The sequence below is a fragment of the Rousettus aegyptiacus genome, unplaced genomic scaffold, assembly GCF_014176215.1.
Source record: "Rousettus aegyptiacus isolate mRouAeg1 unplaced genomic scaffold, mRouAeg1.p scaffold_m13_p_13, whole genome shotgun sequence".
In the NCBI taxonomy this organism is placed as follows: Eukaryota; Metazoa; Chordata; class Mammalia; order Chiroptera; family Pteropodidae; genus Rousettus; species Rousettus aegyptiacus.
In genome coordinates, this window is record NW_023416288.1 from 36,095,846 (window position 1) to 36,121,226 (window position 25,381).

Here is a 25,381-nt window from a genome sequence, read left to right on the forward strand (position 1 = left end):
TTACTTGACCATTTTAATCCTAAGTACACGACTGAAGAAAAAAAAAAGCCCTAAGGTTCTAGCTTGATAGCTTGTGAAAATTGAGAATGATAATGTGTCTCATATTGTCATTGGCTAGTAGGAAATTTTCATGGTTATCTTGGGGAAGTTTCAGTGTTGAGAGAAAAAGCAGTTGGGGTGGTGGAAAGACCATGGGCATCAGGGTTGGCAGATGCCTCTTTGGCCCCTGGCTGTGTCATTGGGGAAGTTGCTTACCTCAGAATTTCTCATCAGTAAACTAGAGAGAATATGATACCTTTTCCATAGGGTTGTGATGAAGACCAATAAACAGCAATAAATCGCTTTCTTCCTGGCCACCTTTTTGATTTGGCTTTGCGTGCAGTCAGACTCTTAATCGGGAAACATTTCTGAACAAGTCCTTCCGCCTCGTCCCAGAGATGCTCTGGATGGCATGACTCCTTTGTCCAGGAACGTCTGGATTCCGAGAGCTACCCCAACAGGTGGTCAAATGACATCTCTCTGGTCCATTCACTCCTCCAGGGACTTCTGAGCCCCTCTGAGCCGCTAAGTTGAAGTCTTGCAAATCTGAGTTGTGATCTGGGAGAATTGGGAGTCACAGTAGTTCTAGGCCTATGAGCATGATTAAATATTCCTCAAACATAGGCCACTGTGTCAGTCAGGGTCCCTGCAGAATAACAAGAGAAAATGGACTAAAGGGATTACTTCATAGCTGCGGGCAGGCCTACCGGGGTATAACTACAGCAAGGAGCCATTCCCATCCCCGGACCTGGAGGGGTAAGGGGGACAAGAGAAGAACCCACCGGAGCGGGTTTAGCTGAGAGAGAGGCTGCCTGCCGTCTGTGGAGGCACACAGCCACTGCCGCCCAACTCCCAGCAGAGAGGCAGTGCAGGCAGGAGACACCTGACTTCTCTTCTCTTCCAACCTCCAGTCAAAGGATCTGGGGGAAGCCTCCTAGGATGCAGAGGGGAGCAGAGAATGGGTCTGGAGGGGCAGAGGAAGACCATCCAGCAGAACTGTGCTCTCAGTGAGAGAGGGCCATTAGGACCAGCTGTGGCCTTATGCCGGCTTACTTACTCCAGTCCCTGGATGCAACCTTCTAGTCCACCCTTTCGTCTGTTTTCCTGCCCTTTGTACATCTCAAAAGGAAAAGATGTCATACTTCCCAGGTTTGGCTCTGCGAAGTCCCGACCCCTGCTTGTTGTGCATTCTTGGGCACAACTCTGGAAATAAGTATTTCAGTAGAGCACCTGGTCACAAAGACCCCATCGAGGATTTACGAAAACAGGTTACTGCTCCTGGTGATGTTTGCAATTCCTTATTTTCCTTTGTGGGCGGAGGAGGAATTATTCTTGTGGGGTGATAAGAGCTGTACAGAAGTCACCCCAGATCATATCAGCCTACCCATTTGTCAGAATTTCCCACATTGCTCAGTTCTCAGGCTACCGTTGAAGTTACTAAACAAATGTAGATGTTCCCTAGGATCGGCGACAGAGAAAAGCCATCATCAGCCCAATACCCATATCAAGCTGGCTAGGGCAGCATCCTAGGAAAGAGGTTGGGTTAGTAAGAGAATATCTTAAGAGAAGCAATAGAAGGGACTTGGAAATGTTTGCTCTGCTCAAAGAGAAGTGGGGACTAGCAGACAGTTTTGAGTGGTCCTGCAGATATTCGAAACTCTGCCTTGTTAAAGAAGGATTATACTTCTTCAGAATGGCCCCTAGGATGGGAATGAGCCCATTGACTGCAGGTTACAGGGAGATAGGGTTTAGTTTCCTATGAGGAGGAAGTTTTTAAGCAATGAGCAAATGAAGATGGGCAAGTGGCCTTAGAAGGTCATCATGTGCTTCTGTGAGGAGCGGTGTAAGTCAAGGGTCAGAACTCAAGAAGCCGTGGTAGCAAGCAGATCCAGACACAGAGCCTGGGAACAGACTCTGAGGCAGTGTCCAGTGGCCTGAATAGAAGTCACAAGTTGCTGATAAGGAGAGCTTACTAGCAGAATAAATATAAGACCCTGAACTGCTATGGCAGACAAGCCATGGGCATGAGGTGATGGGCTCATTTCTGGGATAGAGTTTACCTGTCTCAGCCCATTTCCAAAAGCCAGTGCTAAGGCCTGTCTACTAATGCTGCTGAACCTCTTAAAGATGGTATCCAGTCCATCACTGCAGGTCCTCCAGACACATTTGGAGAGTGAGTGCTTTGGAGTGTTTTTGAATAGACTCAAGCATCGGATATGTGGTTGAACAAAATAACCTGGACCACACCTTCAGTGAAGATAAGAATAGGCTTTGATTGGGTCATGGAGCATGGAGTCTTATTTGTCTAAGATAGGGGCAGATTGACCAAGGATCATCAGCAGTGGGTTGGGAAGGCCCCAGAGTAGGGAATAGAACGTGTTAAGAATAATAGTTTAATTTCATTTTCCTAAATCCTGACTTCTACAGGTAAATTGAGTCACTCATTCTTCTGTGCTTTCTTGCAACTTGATCTCTTTTTTCGCGTGGATGTTTAACTGTCAGCTTGGAGGCATGTAGCAATAGTTAACTTTATTGAGAGCTTGCCATATCCTAGATGATTTACAGGCAACTTCTCATTCAATCTTCAAAACAAATCTATGAGTAGTTGTTATTATTATTCCTATTTTGCAGATAAAGGAACTAAGTTCAGAGAAACTAAGTAGCACACCCAAAGACACACAGCTATTAATGGTAAAGAGCAGAGCGATAGGGTGTTATTTCTTGGGAACTTTGTCTTTTTTCATCTAGGTCGTCCCAGTACCTAGCATAATTCCAGACAAGGTGGACTTCTGACAAAAATTGTATTTGATAAATAAGTGGGTGACCTGGGCCCCTTTTGTGCTTGTCAAACACAGTGTGATTATAGGTTCTAACAAATATGCATGTACACTTGATGAATCTTGTTCTATGCTGGGAGAATGATGTAAAGACAGAACGGCATCCAGGAAAATTCTCATTGAACGAATTAGCTCAGACAAGGAAGAGTTTGATGAGTAGTCCTGAAAGCTTGTTTCAATATATGGAAATAAATAAAAAGTAGGACCTTGTTATTTTTTTTATTAAATGTATTGAGGTGACATTGGTTAATAAAAATTAAATAAGTTTAAGTGTACAATTCAATAATACATCATATATGTTGCATTGTGTTCACCAAAGTTAAATTTCCTTCTGTCACCAGGTATTTGACCCCCTTTACCCTTATCTACCTCACCCCCCTCACCCCCCGCCAACTTTTCCCTCTGGTAACCACTGAACTGTTGTCTGTGTCTATTTTTGTTTGTTTGTCTTATGTGTTTGTTGTTTTCAGTTTTCTATCCCGCAGATAGGCAAAAGCGTATGGTTTTTAACTTTTTCTGTCTGGCTTATTTCACTTAGCATGATAGTCTCAAGATTCGTCCATGTTGTCACAAATGGCAGTATTTCATTTGTTCTTATGGCTGGATAATATTCCCTTGTATATATGTACCACAGCTTTTTTTATCCAGTTGTCTATCGAAAGACACTTCGGTTGTTTCCATGTCTTGGCCATAGTGAATAATGCTGCAGTGAACATTGGGGTGTATATATCTTTATGGATAAATGTTTTCACATTTTGAGGGTAGATACCCAGAAGAGGGATTGCTAGGTCATATGGCAATTATATTCCTAATTTTGTGAGGAAACTCCATACTGTTTTCTATAGTGGCCGTACCAATTTACATTCCTACCAGCAAAGTATGAGGGTTCCTTTTTCCCCACAGACTCTCCAACACTTGTTGTTACTTGTCTTGTTGATGACGGCTATTGTAACAGGTGTAAGGTGGTATCTCACTGTGGTTTTTACTTGCATTTCATTAATAGCTAATGAAGTTGAGCATCTTTTGATATGTCCATCGGCCGTTTATATGTCTTCTTGGAAGAAGTGTCTCTTCAGGTCTTCTGCCCATTTTTTTTAATTGGATTTTTTGTTGTTGTTGAGTTGTATGAGTTATTTATATATTTTGGGTATTAGCCCCTCTTTGGGGGTATTGTTGGCAAATATCTTCTTCTATTCAGCTGGTTGCCTCTATTTTGTTGATGATTTCTTTTGCTGTGCAGAAACTTTTTCATTTGAAGGACCTATGCACTGAAAACTACAAGACGTTGTTAAAATAAATCGAAGAAGACACAAAGAAATGGAAATACATCCATGTTCATTCATGGGTTGGAAGAATCAATATAGTTAAAATGATCAATAGAGTTAAAGCAAAATACAGGTTTAATACAATCCATATCAAAATCCCGATGATGTTTTTTAAAGAAGTAGAACAAAAACATCATCAGAGTGGTGTGGAATCATAAAAGACCTTGAATGACCAAAGAAATCCTGAGAAAAAAGAACATGGCTGAGGTATCCCATTGCCTGACTTCAAATTATACCAAAAATGACAGTAATCCAAACAGCGTGGTATTGGCCGAAAAAGACTCAGAGACCAGTGGAATAGAATTGAAAGCCCAGAAATAAACCCTCAGATACATGGGCAGATAGTTTTCAACAAAGGAGGCAAAAATAGATAATGGAGAAAAGAAAGCCTTTTCAATAAATGGTGCTGGGAAAATTGGAAAGCCACATGCAATAGAAAGAAATTAGACTGCTCTTGGTCGCCATGTACAAAATTCACTCAGAATGGATCAAAGACCTGAATATAATACCTGAAACAATAAATTGCATAGAAGAAAACATAGGAGCTAAACTCACGGACCTTGGACTTAAAAGGATTTTATGAATTTGACCTCAAGGGAAGTAAAAGCAAAAATAAATGAATGGGACTATATCAAACTTAAAAAGGCCCAATTTTTTTTTTTTTGGCCATATAAACATAATAAGTTCATACATGAATAAAAATTAGTGTCTCTGTCGATGAATGATACTAAACTGCCATGCCGTTCTTGCTTGTTACTTTTGTGACCATGAAATAAACTGTATTTATATGATTATTTAACCATATTCTTTTAAGAAGTTTTAGATTCAGATTGCATAATGGCAATAAGAGCCGACGGTTACATAGCACTTGCTACGTGCCGTGCACTATTCTAAATTGTTTACGTATGTTAACTCCTTGGATACATACCTACTGCTTTATTCTTATGAGGTAAGCATCATTAGCATAAGAAATGAAGAAACTCAGGTGCAGAGAGGTTAAGGGATTTATTCAAGGTCACGCAACGAATTAATTAAAGAACCAGGATTTGAACTTAGATACTCTTAAAGACTAAATGCTACTACAGAGCTGTGATTTTGTGAATACTTATTGTAGGCCTCATTCACTCTTTACCACAACTCTGTGTAAAAAGGACTGCTTTGTCCATTTCGCAACTGAGGAAACTAAAAATCAGAGAGGTTTAGAAATTTGCCCAAGAGGGAACAGACGGCTGTAAAGGGCGAGGCAGGCTCATGGACTCTTACTAGGTCCTTGCCATCATCAGATACTTCAAACAGATTTCTTTTATGTTACATTGAACTTTTGATTTACTTCGTACACAGGAAATCCATGTTCACGATAGGAAAAAAGAAACTGTAGATGCACACAGAAATGCATAATCTCATTGCCCGGCGGTAACGTTTTGGCGCCTGTCCTTCAGGATATGCTATATATATAAAACCACAACTTGAAGTAAAACATGAATCGTCAATTGCCAAAGTTTTCTTTACCAATTTAATGGATAAACTGAATCTTTACATTTAAAATATTTACTCAGCTCTGTGAAAACCAAACCCAACCAAAACAAATCTAACCCATTGAGCGATAAAAATTATATTTGGTGCACTTTCTCCACTCCTCCCCAAATGTCATTTTAACCACTAAATACAAAATATGGTATTTAATAGTCAAAGCAATAAAAGATAGTTGAGATTGTCCTAAATTTGGTTATATGGGATCGAGAAGGCTTCAATGTCATGTTTAAAAGACAAATTAGTGTCTCTTCCAACAGAAAAAAATTACTATAATTTTAGCTAATATGTATTGTATATTTACTGTATATCGGACATTAGTCTATACACTCAATATGTAATAATGTTATATATTTGTATGAATTCTACATATACGTCTTTAAAACAAGCCTATGAAGTAGGTATTGCTTCCACTTATCGATGAGTGGGCTTGAACAGAGAAGTTAAGTTTCCTCTAAGGTCACACAGCCATCGTCTAAAACCAGGCAGTGTGACCTCAAGCTGCAACTACAGGGGTGACTGAGACAAGTGATCCCAAGGTCGGCGTTCACACGGTGGCGTTGCAGGCCGGTGTTAGCTACGTCACAGAGGCTGTTTAGTCTGTGTGTTCCCTCTCGCTCTCATTCATCATTGCCGTTTGGAGCCTGTGGGAGTATATATTTATTCGTGCAAGAGATGGGCTGTGACGTTTAGGCAGAGAACACCTGCTCGGTCCGTCCCAGCCTCTGTCGCAGTCCTGGTGTGCCTTTAACCCTCGCCGCTGCCCCAAAGTGAGTGATTATGAGCCTCATGTTTCATGTGAGGACTGAGGGGCTGAAAAGTTAACCGCTCGAAATCCCTCTCTGTACAGCCTGGGGTTCGCCAGGGCGCCTCCTGACTCTTAGACTAAATCCCGCTCTAGGATGGTTTGAGGCCTGCCTGCTTCTCGGTGATTCCGGCGGGCCTTCCCATCCTCACCCACCACCCTCCAGCCTCGCCAGCCTTCTCTCAGTCCCTCACGCATGCCAGGCTCTCTGCTTTTGGGGTCCCCTCTACCCGGAACGCCATCTCTCCTCTTCTCTTCAAACGGCTCATTTGCTGTCTCGGGCCTCGGCTCACATGTGGCCTGCGCAGAGAGGTGTGGCTGACCGCGCCTTAAAAAGCTTCCCCGGTCCACGTTGTCTCTATCGTATCACCCTCCCCATTCCTTTCTATGGACTTTGCTAAAAGGTTATTTTTCTTGGTCACTTGCTCGATTTGCGCGCTTGGGGTCTCTGCTTGCTTTTGCTCTGTGAGTACGGCGACCTCATCCGTCTCTTTCACTACCCTTTCCCCGAAATGCACAAAACTGCGTCCTCCAGAGACATTTGCTGGAAGACTGACGAGTCTTCTGGAGGAAGGCGGGAAATGAGGGAAGCCAGTGGCCCTTCGGCCGCCTTAGAAACCCTGACTCTGCACTGGGCTTGGGTGACACGGTCTGCGCTCCGCTGGCCGCGCGAAGCAGCCAGCCAGGTCAGGAGTCTGGGGTCGGTGAGTGAGTGAAGACAGAGGCCGCCGTCCGCCGTCTGGAAAGGCCCAGTGCCGGGCCCAGTCGTCCAGATGTTCTAGGGAGTGTCTCATTGTCACCTTCAGTCTGCGACCCCTGCCTACGGCAGGGAGCCTCTCTTGCACCTCAAAGCTTTCTGACGTGTGCTCCGGGGTATGTTTTTAAGTGGCTCTTGCACACTGTGGAACTTGGCTCCCGGTAGCCTTATTTTTGTTGTTTATTTCTGCTTTCTTTGTCTTAGCATAGCTCACCGAATTGCCCTTTTCAGGGGACATTTAGACATCCAGGTTGACTCACTGTTCAGCAGTAACTCTGAGCAAATTCTCTCGTTCCGAGGAGCCCCCTGGGTGTTGGGTGGCTGAGGGATGAAGCCCTCCAGAGGAGAGAAACCATCTCTCTCCTGCTGCTCGTTCCGGAGCTTCTTTGAGCCTTACCAGTGAGAGAGGCGTTGGGGAGACGGCTTGGGTGTGTAAGTACTGGTGCGTGAAGGGAAGCTCGAGGGTAAATGAACTTGGACTTCAGGGTGCATGCTGGTAAATCCTGGCCTCCGTCACCGCAGGCGTTGACCGCTAACCATTGGTTTCCAGCGTGAGAGGGCAGCCTTAGTCTCCCCATGTGTGGGAAGTGCCCCGTGGGGCTGTGTTTTGTAGGCAGTGAAGTTAAGGCTTGCCCAGAAAAATAACATGTTTTCCTTGCCTGGTGCTTGAGCTGTTTGCCCGGTGACTGGCTGATTGGTGGTTTGGGAAGAAAGGAGACATTGGTTAGCTTGGGTGTCCGGAGGATTTTTTGTGTGTGTTTGTCTGAGTGGTTGTTTCTGTTTCTTTGGAAACAGTCGAGGACGGATGAAGAAATAATGATGATGCTACAGCTTCCAACTTGCGTTCAAGGTCCCTGAAGCATCTCGCAAACATTAGCTTGATGTCACTATGTAAATAATCCCCTTACTTGGAGAGTACCAGAAATCTTTTGATGTAGGTATCACGAAGGTGGATCAGAACACTGAAGGTTTGGGAAATAACTGGGAATTTCGCAATCCTAATTCATATTGGAACGGCTCTGCCTGGCTGTGTTCCCTTCAGAGGCACTTAGTGGAGAAGATAAATCAAAGTTGTATCTAAACAAGGCTTTTTTTCAGCCTTGACAGAAAATGCTTTTCTGAGGTTAAAAGTGCCCAACACAGAGGATATAGTAGGATGTGGGGGAGATATTTTCATTAAGTAAGATTTTGACTACTCCCAAGTATTAAAAAACTCAAAAATTTATTAGGCTTTCCACACGTACAGACCTTTCTGCGTGGGGAGGTGACCTGCTTTCAGGGACGGAGGTCTCGGGCTGTTCGTCTCGAGCTCCCCAGGGTCCTGGATTAGGAAATGTTGCTCTATTACCGAGATGTCGGCTTTCCACTTCCCCGGGTCTTTGAAATGACCAGACCTTCGATTGTGCCGTGACGTCCCCTGTTTCACAGATAACTGACTCTCCATGCTCGTTTTGAAGTATTTTTATGAACTACCCCATGGGATATTTTGGGACCAAAAATGTGAGAGAAGAAAAGAGAAAATAAGAAAGAGCAAGAATAAGAATAAGCAGTAAGATGATAAGGGGAAATGTGATTTGCCAGAGAAAATTTAATAACAAAAGGAAGATTTGATTTCTCTTTTGATAGCCCAAGGGGAGAGTGGTTATAAAAAAAAGTCATAATCTGTATCAGTCTTATTTCTAATGACTCTGGTTAAGTCTAAAAGCACTCAGTTTCTCCCAGGCACCTTCTAAACTCGTGCTTTTCGACCTTCAGTGTGTCTGGAGTGTGCATTGCAAGCAGACTGTAGCCACGCTCAGGTGAGGGGGCGGACTTACCTGGCGAAGAGCTTTACCTGCCTTTCTGTGGTCAGGAACAATGTTCGAGGAAGGCAAGCGCACTCAGGTGCAGTTCCGGCTCTGACTCTTCCAAGCGCAGGGTGAGGCGGCCGCTGTTCCCTGGCTTCCTCGGCCAGCAATAGCCAAATTTATCCCAGAGTCAAGTGACCCATTCCCCAAGCTCATAGGTGGCTTGGTAGATTGCAGAGCTAGGGTTTGAACACCTCGGACTCCAAAGCATTTCTTGACATCATATCTCAATTAGAAGACAAAAATTAATTCTACTTGGGTACCTCCAAGTCAAAAGCTAGTAGATAAGGTTTTGCTCAATAATTGCTACATTATCAGAAAATCATAGAAAGTCAGAATCTCTATAAAGATCATCACCTCCAGCATCCTTTGGTGTATTTAATCTCTTTATACATGCTGTCAAGTGAAGACATAACTGATTGTGCCATGCTGTACCTTGACAGCTCCATATGCTTATACAAGATGACTCTATAATAAAAGCAGTAACCAACATTTCATAGAACTTTCCCAAATATCATCCTATTTGACCTTCTCCATATCCTTGTGAAGCAGGTAGTGCTGGTATTATCTATCATCTCTTTTTATAGGGACAAAAATAATGTTCAGAGATGTTAAGTAACTTGCCCAAGATCACACAGCTAGTGAGTGAAGGAGCTGACATTTAATTATCTATTTTCTAACATAAAATCTGGCTTCCTGGGTGCAATGTTAGGTTTAGCCTGATTAATGCAGTCCTATTAAGATTAAAAGCAAAATAAAGCCTAAATTAAAACAAACAAAAATCCTTACTTCTAGTATTAAAAAATTGCTCTAAGGTTGTGTGTGCGTGTGCTTTGAATTGACATTATGAGAAATATTTAACTGTGAAAGGAGATTACTTAGCATCTGATGTAGGTTATGATATAGCCTTGCTTTCTCATGCATGGCCTCTGAACTCTCAGAGCGCTTTGCTAACACTACTTTTTGGCCTTTAACATTCTGTCTTCCACCACAGACATCTGTACAGGCCTCATCTCCCTATTGGATTGTCAGGGCTCAGAGAGCAGGGACTATCTTTGTGGTGCCTTCATGCTTCTGTCATGGGGCCTAATGCATGGTGGGTACTCCGTGATGACGTGCAGAAAGAATGAATGAATGAGACCAGTGTCCTTGATTTCTGATCCTACCCCCAGTGCAGGCCGAGTCGAATCCCTTTTGAACAAGTTCTGCGTGACAGGTAATCAATCACTGTCCACAGGCCACTTTCCCCTAAGCAGCCTGTGAACAATGCCCTGTGAAGATCCTTGAATTCCCTGTTGAGTAGCTGCAATTAACTCAGATTTGGGGGCTCGCCTCTTCCCTTCCCCTTGACTCAGCCTTTCAATGGAAATGTCTGAGGAGCCTCCCTCCAGATCCCCTGTGGGTGCTGTGCACACCCCTTCCCCCTTTTGCATCCCCCCTCGAAAGAGCCCAGGTTCAGGGTTTTTCCCAGGACCTGATCTACACCCTCTGAGCAAAGAGGCCGCATTCATGCTTAAGGAGGGTCCTAGGCTGTGGAGAGCAGGGGCATTTAAAAAACCCTCTTCCCCTTTCCATGCTGATGTGGAGTGTTGACTGAAAAATGGTGCTGTTGTCTGGAGGCAGAGCCCTGGGGGACCAAAGGAGCTGGCCCTGGCATTCGTTTGTGAAGGGCTCGGACCTTTTGATGAATTGGGAGTCTGGTACAGTGCAACCTCTCGTGGGTGGTGGTTCAAGGAAAAGGCCTTTTCTTGCCGTGTCCTTTTTCCAGGGTGTTTTTAGAGGATTTGTAGGCTTTAGTGAGTGACTCTTTTGTTTAACGGGAAGTGGAGAAAGACATCAAGGACTTTTCTAGTCTATGGAAACGATTTAGTGGCCCTCAAAAATACAGCTTATTTCTGCACTTTTAAAATACAAGTTTAATGATTCTTAACTGTGGTGACCTTGTGCCAAGAGGTGGACTGGATTTTCTTACTCTGCCTCCTTGTGAGTGCAGCATCCTCCTCCAGGGTACGGTAGGGACCAGCCATGACTTTTGAGTCCCTGTAAGAATCTCTGTAATAATCTCTGTAATGTGTGTGCATGAATATATACCTGTCTTCACACATGCCTCAACTTCCCAATGAGAAAACTTACTAGGCCAAAAGAGAAAAATCTTAAGTATACGTGCATTTGTGTGAGTGTGTATATATACATGCATGTGTATGTATATATGTACATAAACATATAGATATCAAACATCATACATTGTATATAAATATATAAATAAATGTTTTCGGCCTGTTAGGTTTCCTCACTGAGAAGTTGGTTAGGAGACCAGTGTTCCCCTAATAAGCATTCTATGAACTGCCGTCAGATAGTACCAGCAACATGAAAACAGAAGTTAGAAGCTTGTGGTGTTCTCTATTTAAATATAAAATAAAGAAAAAGAAAAGGAAAGAAAAGGCACACTCTTTTTGATGGAATTATCTCCAGAAATAATATAAAATCAACGGGCAATCATAAGGAATAAAAAGGCATCTGAGCAAGAGACCTTTTCCCACATCAGGCCGGTGCTTTCTTTTGCTCCCGTTGAGTAGACACTGCTTAAAACGATGTGGTGATTTAACTGGATGGTGGACGCTGTAGGTAGCCAAACTAGGCAATTCATCTAAAAAACCCTACTCTCGTTTATACTAGCTTATTCATCTGAGTCCTCCATGCAGTAACCTTGAGCGGGTATGCTTGCGCTTAGTTAAAATTTTAGCAGCAGCCCCCAGTGAACAGGGATGATAACTTCGCATAGTGTTCTGAATATTCATAAAGTTTTTTTTTTTATTGGCACTGAATCTAGCCTCACCTAAGCTTCGCTTGGTTCGAGGTCTTCAGAGCTCTTTGGAGAGTATAAAAGAGTATAAAGGGGTGGGTTTAGCCCTTTATTTTCATCTCCTCTGCTGTATGCTGACTTCGTTTTTATTGTTTCGCCTCTAGTCTTATCTGCTTCTCGCCGCTAAACCATGACACAGTGGGGCTCATACTGTTATTATTCTCGCAAGAGCTGCACTATTGGCTGTTGGGTTGGGAGACTTCGGTGTGGCACAGGGCTGCCCACCCAGCACATCATGGAAGCTTTTATATCTCTGACCCCCCAGGTGAATGTCAACAGTGTCCCCCGTAACAGGGGCAACTAAAAATTGGCTCAGTTTATTTCCAAATCCCCTTACTAGGCCACGAAGGGAAATTATGCCTTCTCTGGGAAGACAGATGAATGTGTGCCTTTTGCTAGTATTTAGAAAGGGGACCTTATTAGGATGATGGCAGAATCTCCAGATGACATAAGATTTTTGCTTTGACGTGGCCTTTGAGTGACCTGCCAGCACCGTCAGATGTCCACATGCTTGACATTTGCAGCATAGCGTGTTAGGAATCTGAATCAAGTCTTTGAGTGTATTTTTACCTTGTATTCAGCCGACACCGTGAGATGGAGCGGACTCTGAACACGACTGCTCTGTCCTCTAGATAGAACCGGGTAATGCCTACTTTTCTTCTGGAGTCAAGGGAAAAATCGCCCAATTCGACACAGACATTCTCAGATGTCTTTTAATAGTAAGTCAGTAATGGTAATTTTAAGATTTAAGAGTAAAGATGAAACAGCCTCTTACCAGGCCCTGCGGAAGGCAGGGGTCTAGCATGATCACCACTGTCTTTATATATAGTCTCATATTTCGTAGCTCAGATTCATGCGCGAGAAGATGATGTCTCAGATGATCTGTTAAAGATTACTTCCGCCCACACCTTAGGTGGACCAAACGTATATTGTTGCTGGAGAGACGAGAATACTTACATAGACCATGGATACAAAGAAAAGCAATTCTGTCCATTAAAAATCATTCAAATGTGTGAAAATAAAACTCAGACCAGAAAGTTGTGGTTTTTTTCAGAATATTTTGTAAAAATATGTATTTTATATAAAAATGGTTTACAAACCAAATGCACTCAAAATGTACTAAAAATTATCCAGAGGCAGAACAGTCTACTGGGAATGTGTTATAATTTTAAAGAGACAAATTTTACGACAGTGGAGCAAAGGAAGAGAAGGAAGAACTGTGCTGTTGACCCTTTCCCGATTTTCTCAAGGCACACTGATTTTGACCATTTCGAAGAAAACACCCAGTTTGGTGTTCAATTTCTATGCTGTCATAGCATTTCCTCTCAAGATTTCATGGGGCAATTATTTTAAACTGCAATGGAAGACTTTCTGGCAAGGTAAAGATGACAAGGTCAGGGAAATCTCTAATCACCTCAAAATTATTCCAATTTTGCTTTTTTTCCTTTTCTTTTCCTTTTTTCTCCTTTCATTTTCTTTTTCCCCTCATTTCCTTTTCTCTTCAGTTTGAACTAGGAGCAGGTAAGAAGGAAAAGTTTGCCGCCTTTCAGCAAGTCTTCTGAGACTGTCTTCGGCCCCATTAGAAGCAAGCCGTGACCTGGTTACCTTCCATATTTCCTTTAAAACCTGAGAATCTCTACATATATGACCAATAAACTTTTCTCGGAGACGGGGCATATCCTGCAAACAATGTATCGTGCGAGCGGAGGAACAAGGACCTACATACACACGGTCAGGCACAGACTCACGGACTGCAGTGACTTAGTCACCACTGCCTCCAACACTCGACCCTGGTGCTTAGTTAGCAAAGTGTTTTAGACGTATTGAACCCGTAGGTAGGAAAGCTGTTAAACAGGGCTGTGTGAAACCTAAGGAGAAATTAGCTAGTAATTTTGAAAAGAGGATTCATCTCCAAAGAAACATATGGAAAACTTAAAAAACAGAAAGAAAAGAAAGAAAAAAGAGGAATTTAACATATGAAAACCCAATCCCACTGGAATGTTTTTTCATACACCGTATAAACACCACATAAATAAAACCACAAACCTCTGCAGAAGTACAGGAGAGGATGTGAGCCCCCAACACTCTCTCCTGTTCGGATCTCGTTTGGGAAGTGAAGCCTGGGTGAGCTTCCAGAAACGAAGCTATTTGGAAATGCTTCCTCCTGGGAACAGCGGGCTTGGTTCAAAGGGAACTTTGGACAGTATCTTAGCATGATGCACTGTGGGAAGTAATCTCAGAGAGGTCTTCGATTCAGGTCGTGAACCTTTGGGATACCAGTGGATGGTGAGCATCTTTTCAGGGCAGTGATATTCTGGTTTGAATGGAATAGTAACGTTTAACCACAGCGGTACATGCAAAGTGAAGGACTTCCGGAGAGTCTGGCAGTGAACTGCCCAGTAATACACCCAATTCTCGCCAAGTTCTGGTGAAATTTTCACTTAGAAGGTACAGACAGTGCCTCTCTCGCTCTTGTTCCCTGTGTAAATCTCTGGTTTGAAAACTTTGCAGCATTCAAGGCGTTTCAAGCTTGAGGGCTGAAATGTCACTTTAAAAGCAGGGTTAAAAAGGTCACACAGCTGCAAATAATAATAGCCCAATGAAATTCAGATTCTAGCTGCAGCCCACATCAAGAATAACACTGAAACAGGAAACAAGCCTACTAGATCTTTTTACCAGTAAAGCTAGTAAGAACACATCTGATAAATTGTGTGTGTGTGTGTGTGTGTGTGTGTGTGTGTGAGAGAGAGAGAGAGAGAGAGACAGAGAGAGAGAGAGAGAGAGACAGAGAGACAGAGAGACAGAGAGAGACAGAGACAGAGACGGAGAGACAAAGAGAGGGAAAGACGTACGTAACAAAATAAAGACAGAACCAGAGAAATAGACATATAAAGAGAGAGAGACAGAGTTTTAGAGAGAGAATATATAGAAAAACAGAGAGAGAAATACACAGATGCAGAGTGGGATACAAAGACATACTCAACAAAATAACTAATTTTCTTGGACTGAAATTTGAGGCGTTTATTTTTCATTTTGAAGTTATACTATTCGCGTTTGAAAAATAGAGCTATATTTGAAATAAGAGATTTTACTTTTATTTTGCAATTAGCTACCATTAATTACTTTTTCAAATATCTCTTCGAATGGTCTTGTTTTATAATGTTTTACTAATATGATCCCGTTTTACAGATGAGCAAATAAGATAGTGAAACGTATAGTATCTCTCCCAAAGAAAGAAAATCTTTGCCCCAAATCGAATACATAATTCCTTGCTAGCAGCCAGCCGTGTTTTGGGAGAACCATGCTGCATCCTTGCTTTTAAAGTAGAATTAGGCATCTTAGAATAAAATAATTTAGACCATGTTCGTGAATTTTCATTGGGTTATTACTGTATGTGGGGCTTTTGCCTTTCTGACCAATACGTTGAGAGAGATAGTTGCTTTATTTATTTTTTGTCAGAAACACTAAGTACAAATTGGCGATGTCCTTAACTAATTTAATTAATAAACTACCGTTTTGTTCCCAGAAACAAAGTAAAACTAATCTGGATTATTACACAGTGTGATTAACTCAAGATGCTCCTGTTTGTCAGCTGTTCCTGGCTCTTTGGGAAGGACCAGTTTCCTCCTCTAGAGTCCTTTTCACAGTCTAGTAAGCTCGACAAGGTAGCAAGGCTGTTCCATGTGAATCCTGCCAAGAAGACTCTCTCCACAATCATAGTAGGGTGATAAATGCCGACAGATGTTGTTAACATCATTATTAAAATTCACACCCTCTCTTTCAGATCTATAATGCATTCATATCCAGATTAACAATACCAGAGCCAACTGGGACGTATTGATATTATGATTAGTGCTTATTTATATTTAGTTTCAGTTTGCACCTTCGAAGTCCCATAACTTTTGGTGTTGATAAAAGTACATGCCACATTTTCAGATTCAAATGTTTGTAGTGTATTACTATTCCAAATCCCATATTACTGTACATCTCTATCAACTGTTACTAGGGGAAATTTGTGCCATTCCACTAAGATTGGAGTTGCACGTTTGCTAATGCCTTCCCATTTAGACGGGGAAGCACCACTCTTAACTGATTACAGTAAACCAGATGTAGGTTTTTTCCCTTTGGGTTCGTCGTTGCCCTTCAGTTTAAAATACATATTTACAGTATTTTGTGCAGACTATCCAAGCTTTTGGTAACATTTGTTTCTTGCAGTGTTTGCCCTTCATGAAATGGTAGTTCCAAGGATATCCCTCAGTGGCTGGCAAAAACTTTGAATGGATTGCATCAGCCATTGTGGAAGATTTCCCATTTTACACCAGGAGGAATTTGAGGGGTCAAACACTGAACAATGAAAGAGATTCTTGCTCATTGCGAGGCCAGAGGAATCCAGTGGCAGCTGAGGGTCTGAATTATAAATCAAGCCTGTCATCTCCTTGTCAACTACAAAAAACCTCTGCTCACTTTATACACTGTTAGGGTTTGTTATTAGGGTTTTGTGTTGTTTTCCAAAAATTTGAAGGGAAATTAGACTCATGAGGCATTTAAATGAGCATCGAGTCTGAACTTTGGGAAAGAGGAACGAAAAATAGTACTATTTAGAAACTTATAAATGATTAGATAGTCTGCCGCAGTTATGACTGCATCTAATCAGAGTTACAGGGTCATTCAGTGTTTCTCAGAGGGCACTCTGGGGGTCAGGGCAGCCCACACATTGCCGACAGACTGGACTTCAGTGGTTTTGAGGTCTATGGCAATATTACGAGGTTGAATTTATAATGAATTATTATATTTACATGTGAAATTTAATTAAAACTGGCTTCACCTCATTGTTTTCACCAAAAGTAACTTGGATTTTTTTTTTTTCTGTTAAATCTGGTGACACTTCTTTTCTAGCCGTAGCTGGGGACAGGTGGAATGAGGGGCCTGCGCAACCTCGTGCTTTGCTGAAAACTTGGTTCTGGGCCAAACATTTGGGAACCTCTCCCTTGGGAGTAGAGAAAAGGCAAGCCGTTTGGGGTGCCCCATTGTGATGATTCAGGATTCATTATCCATTCCACACATGTTTATTGAACGCCTACTGTGTCAGCCCTATGCAGCGGAGCCTGGGGTATGGCGATCGCCAAACATACTTGGTTCATTAAAACATCTCGGCTAGTAAAACAACTGAATGGGAAATGAGAGGATAGGGCCTGAGTTCTGAGGACCAAATGCAGAACGACTTGGCCAAAACCACGTCTGAGTAATTTGCCCTCATTTGATGGGTGATAAAAGAATATATGCAGGGCTTTAGTATGAGTCTGAGAGAATAATTATTACAAGATGTGCTAGGAAAGAACCGTAATAATAGACCATGAAAGTGTGGACTGTGGCTCTTGACTAATACATCAGACCAGATCATACTAGCTAATAAACGTAATGAACCCTGCATGGTAGCGTAGTAACAGTTAGCAAAACTATCGCAAACACCCACACAGAAAGGAATGAGCAAGGGTGTGCTGCTGGCAGAGGGCTAAATGTGGGAGCCGTAGAGCATCGGAGTAAAGCAGTGAGGCTCACACACCTGTATCTCCACACCCACTCCCCTCAGACCTTATTAATCGCCTAGAAGTTATTTTAGCGGCTGCCATTTTACCGAAGGACCTTTATTTCAATGTCATGTTGCCAAAACATTTAGCCCGCAGGATCTATGGTGTGTAATAAATTGATACAGATTCATGTATGTTTAAAAAATAAAACAGTAAAATGGCAGGTGAACATATTGATGACTAAACTCTAAACTATTTGAGGGCGGGCTCGGTGTTTCTCTAATCAGTCGTATTCCTCTCAATGTAACATCCATACTGTGAAGGATCAATGAGGCAGGGTCAATACGGATGGAACTTGTTCTATCTCTAAGTACCAGCATCAAAGTATAATTCCATGAAATTCGTTGCAGCTCATATGCAATTTATAACTAGTAATTAATACGAGGTAGCTAATGTTGATTTCAAGCAGAATTGCTAAACTGTTACCATTATGAGTCTGGATTTATGGGAAAAGTCAGCGTTTTGATGGACTGGATCTGGATTAGAGTTGTGATTACGGTAGGAAAATACTTTTTCTTCATACTGACCCAGCTCAGTCGATCTCTTTCCTCATTTTGGCTTGTAAATGAATCTCCTTTAACCTTCAATAGTCGTCCTTCCAATCTTGACCATTTCTATTAGTTGGCCACTAATCTAATTGTTATCACCAATTACTACTTTCAGATGTAGGCTATGAATGCATTCATGTGGAACTTTCCCATTTTACTGTCATGTAATCTTAATATTGTTTAGTAATATTACTGATATTGGTATTCTTTTGTTACTTTGGCAACTAAAGTTCTTATGTGGTCTCCAAGACAGACCCACATTACAGCGAATTCTTTTTTATAGAGAATAGTTAATATTAGAGCGAGGCTTCAGTAATGCTTCCATAAAACCCTCTCCCACTTTTAAACACGCACATTTAAGCACACAGACCTTTCTCCATAATTTGGAAATGTCTTCCAGACCTCCTTACAGATCAGTGTGACACAGGGATGAAGGAACTAAAGACTGATATTCAAACCCCCATTGTAAAGGAGGGGAAATTGAGGCCTGAAGCATTAAGTGACCTGGCAATGGTCAGGCAGATCATAGCCACAGAGACAGAAAAGTTCCAGGAAAGCACTTTAAAAAATTTACTAGAAAAACGAGGCATATTTAATTAACGACTAACCCAATTACTCTGTTGTTTATCCTATCTTGGATCAAAATCATCTTCTTAGCTTTAAAGTCACCCTTTATTTTGAGGCTTAGAAGTAAGTTATCAGCATTTACAGAAGAGAGGAGGGATGCCCTCCATAATTGATGGCAAAATGAAATGAATAATGGGATATGAGAAGTTATTTTAATTGCTCGTGACTTTTTTCAGACAAGGGCAAGTGGAAAGCTTCTAAAGCGATTTGTGTGTGTTTTTTTCTCCTTCTAAATATAATAGAGTAGAAGAGTTTAAACAATATGGCTGATATAGGAAAGCTGTAAAATTATGGTAAGTCACTGTGCTGAGAGGTGACCAATAGAAAGTATTACAAATGGAGATTGAAAAGGGCATTGCTTGGTAAAAACTATATAATTAAGAGAAATAGTAGTATGGGGAGAGTTTGTATTTTAAATTTGTTTTGTTTGTAATATCTGACTAGCAGTGTTATCTACAGCCCAGTCTTTTCGCTTTATGTTTCATAAAAGCAAAAATATGCATCTTTTTCCCAAAGAATGTATGTCAAATATATTAGTGTTTGGGGGAAGGGTATAATGACATACAAATTGGAGGGTTTTTTTGTTTGTTTGTTTTTGAGATAATAAAGCTTCCTGGGACAAAGGGTGATTATTCCATAAGTTGAAGCCGAGCTCCCTTGTTCAAGAGCGAAGGGACTTGGGGCTCTTTTGGAATCACTTACAAGTAACATTTTTAAAGGAGCAAATTGCTTCCTGTGCTCAGAGACAAAGCAGCAGGCTTCAGTTCCATAACAGAGCCACACGGCGTATATAACGTCAACTCTGAAATTGGCAAAAAGCATGATTCAGAAATGATTTAAATTGTGTAACAAATTTATGTAGTACTCTTTATGATATTAAAAAAAAATTATGTTACTGTATAGATTGGTAACCACAAAACCATGTATGCTGTACTTTTGGGGTCTTTAGGGAGGATTTGCCAAGGCAAGTTTGATTATGTCCAATTTTTGCCTAATGAACTTACCTTAGAAGCTAAACCTTACGTAAGAAAAGACCACATGAAAATTTAACAAAGTACCTTATTCCAGATAACTTACCTAGACCAGAAGGGCAGTAGCTTTAGTCTAATATGAATAAATCAGCCTGTAAAACCAAGTTAACAAAATATTCAATGTAAAGTGTTTTTGCATTTTCTGATTTTCATTTACTCCTACGTAACTTGGATAATTTTTGCTAAAGCATCATCGAACGCCTGAGATGAAAGAGAGTTTAAGAGTATGGCTCCCACCGGGCCATTTGCTAAGCTGCCTGCAGTTCTACTTTGCATCCCTTGGCCATTCTAGAGTTTGGTGGGCAGGGCGAGCATGGGCGAATCATTTGATCTGCCGCTCAGGTCGGATCTCACATGAATGACTGCCCAGCTACTGCCCCTTCCCTTGCTGTTCCAGAGGACAGGTGGGAACTTTGCTTTGGAATCTGCTGGTGCGGGTGGGGTCTTATCTGGTAATAACATAGTCCAGATCGTTTTCCAAAGCAACAACCCAATGAAAGTTTTCTTTAAAGTCCAGCAAATACGTGCTCAAGAAAACCGAATAGGAACCCGGACTGTAGGGAGCCTAATGGACTTCGGCAAGGCAGGACCTACATTCATGTTCACGTTTTTCTCATTTTAACTTGGGAATTGCTGGTGGGGGCGGAGGGTGAAGGTTGCCTTTCTCGCGTTTCTTGGCTGGCAGCAGAAGGTATTCATGGCTTTCTGTTTTTCTTCCTCCCCCTCCCCTGGTCCTTCAGATTTATGAGGAATCCAAGATGAATTTGGAGCAGGAGAGGCCATTTGTCTGCAGTGCCCCAGGCTGCTCCCAGGTGAGTGTGGGGGTCCTCTGCTCTGTCTGACAAGGGACCCATCTACCTCCCCACAGGGAAGCAACTTTCCCTTGGCCATTATGTCTGCTATGGGCTTTCGTTCCTCACCAAGATACTCGCAGAGTCCCCCTTACCATCATCTTCATCTTCATTATCGTTATTATTTCCACTTTGAATAGTTTGAACTACTTTCCTCATCATCCCTGAAATACATCAGTGTTGGCCATTTTCACCCAGAACTTTCCCCTGGAAGTAAGCCAGATGCATCCTGCCCAACTTACTGTTAGTTCAGAGGAAGGGAGGGGGGTTTCTGCCTTTACAACAGTCACTTGAATTACGGGGCCTTTGGATCACTGGTGGAATGGCCCACTATCAGGGAATTCTACTTCGTTTTGTTGTCCCATTTGAGTAAAATAAACTCCCTATAACTCTTCTAGAACCCACAATTTTTCCCACTTAGCTAAACCTTCAGAGAGGAAGTCGGCTCAGCTGTGCTGGATTAAGCCTCTTTCAGCCTTTGATGGCTCCCATCAAGTGGAACCCTTGTGAGGATTAGACAAGATACTGCATGCAGTTTACTGTTGAGAGGGCACATAATAAGTGCTCAATTAATGTTCGTTGTTGTTTCTATTACTGCTACTGTTACTACTACTATTATACTGAAAACGATCTCTTTGAAAAAATTGGAAACATCCATTACCTAAAATCAGTTTTACACTTTACCTTTAGAACTCAATAATAACTGTTTCTGTCCTTGACCCTTTGAGTATCTTCACGTTCCAGTCCCTAGAAAACAACCACACGTGGTCGCTCTCATGCCGAGATCTTCATTCTGTAGGATATAGGAGAAGCTTAGAACTCAGACCACAGATAACTTTACAACACAGGTAGTTATGGTCTCTATCCCTAAACTTCCCCATCGTTTTAAGTGGAATCAAGCCCAAGTCTCCTGCCTGATACGTGGCGAGGTTGGCAGAACAGGGTGGGGAAATGTCTGGGAGTCAGATGAGAGGTGATACCCATTAAAGACCCTTCTTATTTGTCCCCCAGAGAGTTTGTGGAGGGTTCTGGGAGCCCTCTAGAGGGAAGACACCACAGACACATGAGAGGCTATTGCTGGTACTGGTGATATCAGCCACTTACTGAGAAACCAGAACCCTTTGCTTGAGTTTTAGCAGGTTCTCCTGGAGTTTTGCTGCGAATGTTGATTTGCAACCAACATTCTATAAATTAGAACAGCGGTAGAGGGAATTATTTTGACTGTCAACTTTTTTTCAGCAAACTGGTTTTGAAGGTTATTTAGAAATAGACAACACTGGAAAAACACAGATAGGTTGATAGGTAACTGGGAAAAATTCTGTCAGACCAGCACAAGTCATTTCACACATTTTTGGGGAGCCTACTATGTGCATAAGATGCATATATCCCCATCCTCACAGAGCTTCTAGTCTAGGCATCAAATCTGTACCCACATGACCAATTAATCAATTAATTAGTGAATTACAATTATCCATGAAGGAAGAGCACAGGCCACTCTAAAGAGTATCATAGGGGGATTTATTTTATTTGGGGAAGGTAATGGGGGTGTTCCTCTGTGGATGGGGGCATTTAAGGAAATGGGATTGTCAAGAGATATAGCATAGACCAGAGAGGATTCTTAGTGAACGAGGACTCCAGCAGAGTCCAGAGTTGTGAATGAGAGTCGAAGATAGCCTTTCGAGGAAGGGGTTGTTAGCTACATCTAATATTTAGATAAGTTAGAGAGACGAGAACTACAACTGCACATAGGTCCTCAGACTGTGTGGCAGAGTTTCCCAAGCTTGGTACTATTAACATTCAGGGCCGAATAATTCTTTGTTGAGTGTAGGGGGAAAGGCTGTGCATTACCTCTGCCTACTCCCCGGAGCATTCCCCAGTTGTGAAAACCAAAAATGTCTCCGGACTTTGCTAAATGTCTCAGATTGCTCCGGGCTGAGGATGGCATGATGGTTTGCATTTTGGTTTTAGCCTTCTTTCTTTTTGGATCCCTTCCCTTTTGGGGGTCACCTACTTTTCACTGATGCTCTCCCTCTGCTTTATGTATTGCAACAAGCCACCATTTTTCCTTTTTGGAATCAGGCAGTGTATAAATAAATAAATGCCACAGACGTGTGGTCACTGGTGTCAGACGCTGCGAGAGCTGGGACAGCGAGAGGCCTGAGCGGAGGCTGTTGGATTTGGCAGTGGGTGCTTGCCGTCGACCTATGAGAGAGGAGTCAGGGTGGGGGCCAGATTGGAAGGGATTAACGAGTGAGTGGGTGGTGAGGAAGTGGAGGTGGTCAGCATAGAGGACTCTTTCAAGAGCACTAGGGAGTGACGGGAAGCAGAGTGATATAATGGTAGCCTGAAGAGGAAGCAGCTTGAGAGAGGTTCTTTTTTAAATTAAAGGCTAGCCAGGCTGGATTTAGTCAAGGGCAAGGAGGAGTGAGCATGTTAGCTTGAAAGTCCACCACCGAAACCCCGATCCTGGGAAGAGACAGGGTGCAGAGGATACCGCACCGGGGAGGCGGGTGCCTGCGAGACAGGAGAGAGTGAAAATGGAATCTGTGAATTTGCATCAAATCCTGAGGTGGAGGGAGCAATAAAGGACGAAGGGGGTGCATTTCAAATGACCTTGAACTTCTCAGTGAAAGAGCAGGTGATTTCCTTAAGAAGGCTGAAAAGTTTGAACAAACATAGGAATTGAGGATTTACATAGTTTCTTGGTTTTAAGGTGAAATTCCAAGACCGTCCCCTCAATGCCCTGCCAAATCTAAACGTAAGGATGCATCTAAAACTTGATGTCTCTTTTTAATGTGGAAGTAGTTCTTTTTCTTGATAAGCTGTTATAAAAACGTGCATCTTTCAGTTGAAGAGGTATTAGACTTGAGAAAATGTGGTAGTTGCCCACTGATTCCAAGGGCCTCCTGGTGGGGGTCAGCTGTGATCATGGCATTTGCTTTAGCAACGGTCTACAGCCTGGGGACCTGCATGGAAAAGAAAGGACGGCCGGGAATGGAAAGGGGAAGAAATATGAATGATCAGTCCTTTTGCTACACTGGGGATGATGGAAGGATTTCCCTCCCCTTTTCCCTCACTGGAAAGGAACTTTGCTCTGTTAGGAATGGGCTGTAGTACCCGGGAGGTATTTTGTGTTACAGCTCCTTATACATTCACTTTGTCCCAGAAGCAGAGAGAAACAAGCTTCTCTTCCTCTTTCTGGTATCACACAGTCCAATGTCAGTTTCACGGTCCTTTGCCCTCTGAGATAACCATGTTTAGAATTCCAGTGGCCTCTCTCAGCTCTGTCTCTGTTACAGACTGTACATTTTGGTTATTTATAATTTGCTGCTATTTCCCTACCAAATTAAAAAAGAAATCACAGATGTCCTACATTGTCTCTTTTGGGAAGGAATTATAGTTAATATGAGATATTATAGAAATTATTATCATGTAATAAGTATTCTGGTTTATATTCCATTTTAGGCTATTATTATATAGGGCCAAAAAATGGCTTACAAGTATGAAATGAAGGATATTACTATGTCGTTTGTTGATTATATATATCACAGAAAAAATTATAATAAGGCTATTGACAGGAAGAAATCTAACCTATGTCTCTAAAGCACACATAGTAGTGTCACATATTTGATTTGGTCCTTATAAGGTGATATAGAGAACAGATACACCTGTAACAAAAAACCACATGTCATTATAAATCAGACTTCTATGTATTCAGAAATCTGGCATAATTACCATGCTTTGTAAATTCTATATTCTCTAATTTACATGATACAAATGACAAATAAATACGTGATATTTATTCAAAGAACTGCTTTTGAACTATTCCAGAAGATTTAACCCAGTGAATTCCCTCCTTTTCATGAACACACCATACAATTTGCAGATAAGAGTCCTACCATAGTACACATGTTAATCAAAATTTCTAACTACCTTCTCGAAGAAATGGGAAGCTCTGATTTTCTAAATTGTCAAAGATTCGGAAATGTTCAGCCGAGTTTATTGTCTTTTGTTGTATTTTCATTTGACTTAGATAAAGCAGATGCTCTGTTAAGGTCAGTTATTGAAACATACCAGTCTGGGTCAGTACAGGCTAGGATCGACTACAATAACAAATTACCCCACAGCTTCAATGGCTTAAAACAACAAAGGCTTATTTCAATTGCCCAAGCATACATTTCTATTGTAGGTTGGCAGGATGTTCTTGATAATCCTTCAGAATTCAGAAATGGTCTTCATAATCCTTCAGAGGCTAGGATGATTGAGGGGCCACTATTTCTGATATTGTGAATTGCCATACAACAGGGAAAAGGGAGAGAGATCTTTAGAGGGTCTTGCACCAAGGATGAGTCGCTAACATTTGGGTGACATGTCACTTCCATTTGTGGCTCAATGGGCAGAACTAGTCCTATGCACCCCTACCCCCAACCACAAGAGGGCCAAGAAATACAATCTCATCATGTGACCAGAAGTCAGCTGAAAATATTTGGGAACAATGTTTTGACAACCGTAATATCATTCTTTGAAAGTTAGAAATAAAGTGTTGGTTTACTATGCTGTACAGAGAAAAGAATACCAAAAAGAATTTGTCATATTACTATAAATCATATGTGTAATTATAAAAAATCAGATAATGAGTGTGCAAGGTCTTCATAAACAGAAACATACTATACAAATGTCACGGTGTTCATTCATATATATAGATGTCAAATAATTAAGCAAGACATGTAATT

At 41.9% G+C, this 25,381-nt stretch overlaps 1 protein-coding gene across 5 annotated transcripts in view; it reads left to right on the forward strand.

The window, feature by feature from the left end:
* The window catches only part of CREB5 (cAMP responsive element binding protein 5), a 379,991-nt gene that overhangs the window by 48,874 nt on the left and 305,736 nt on the right, over window positions 1–25,381 (forward strand). For all 5 annotated transcript variants that reach the window (XM_036230426.1, XM_036230429.1, XM_036230424.1 and 2 more), the window contains one exon: window positions 20,538–20,609. In XM_036230426.1, coding sequence (XP_036086319.1) covers window positions 20,556–20,609 — 54 coding nt within the window. In that variant the 5' untranslated portion in view covers window positions 20,538–20,555. The remainder of the gene's footprint in view (window positions 1–20,537; window positions 20,610–25,381) is intronic.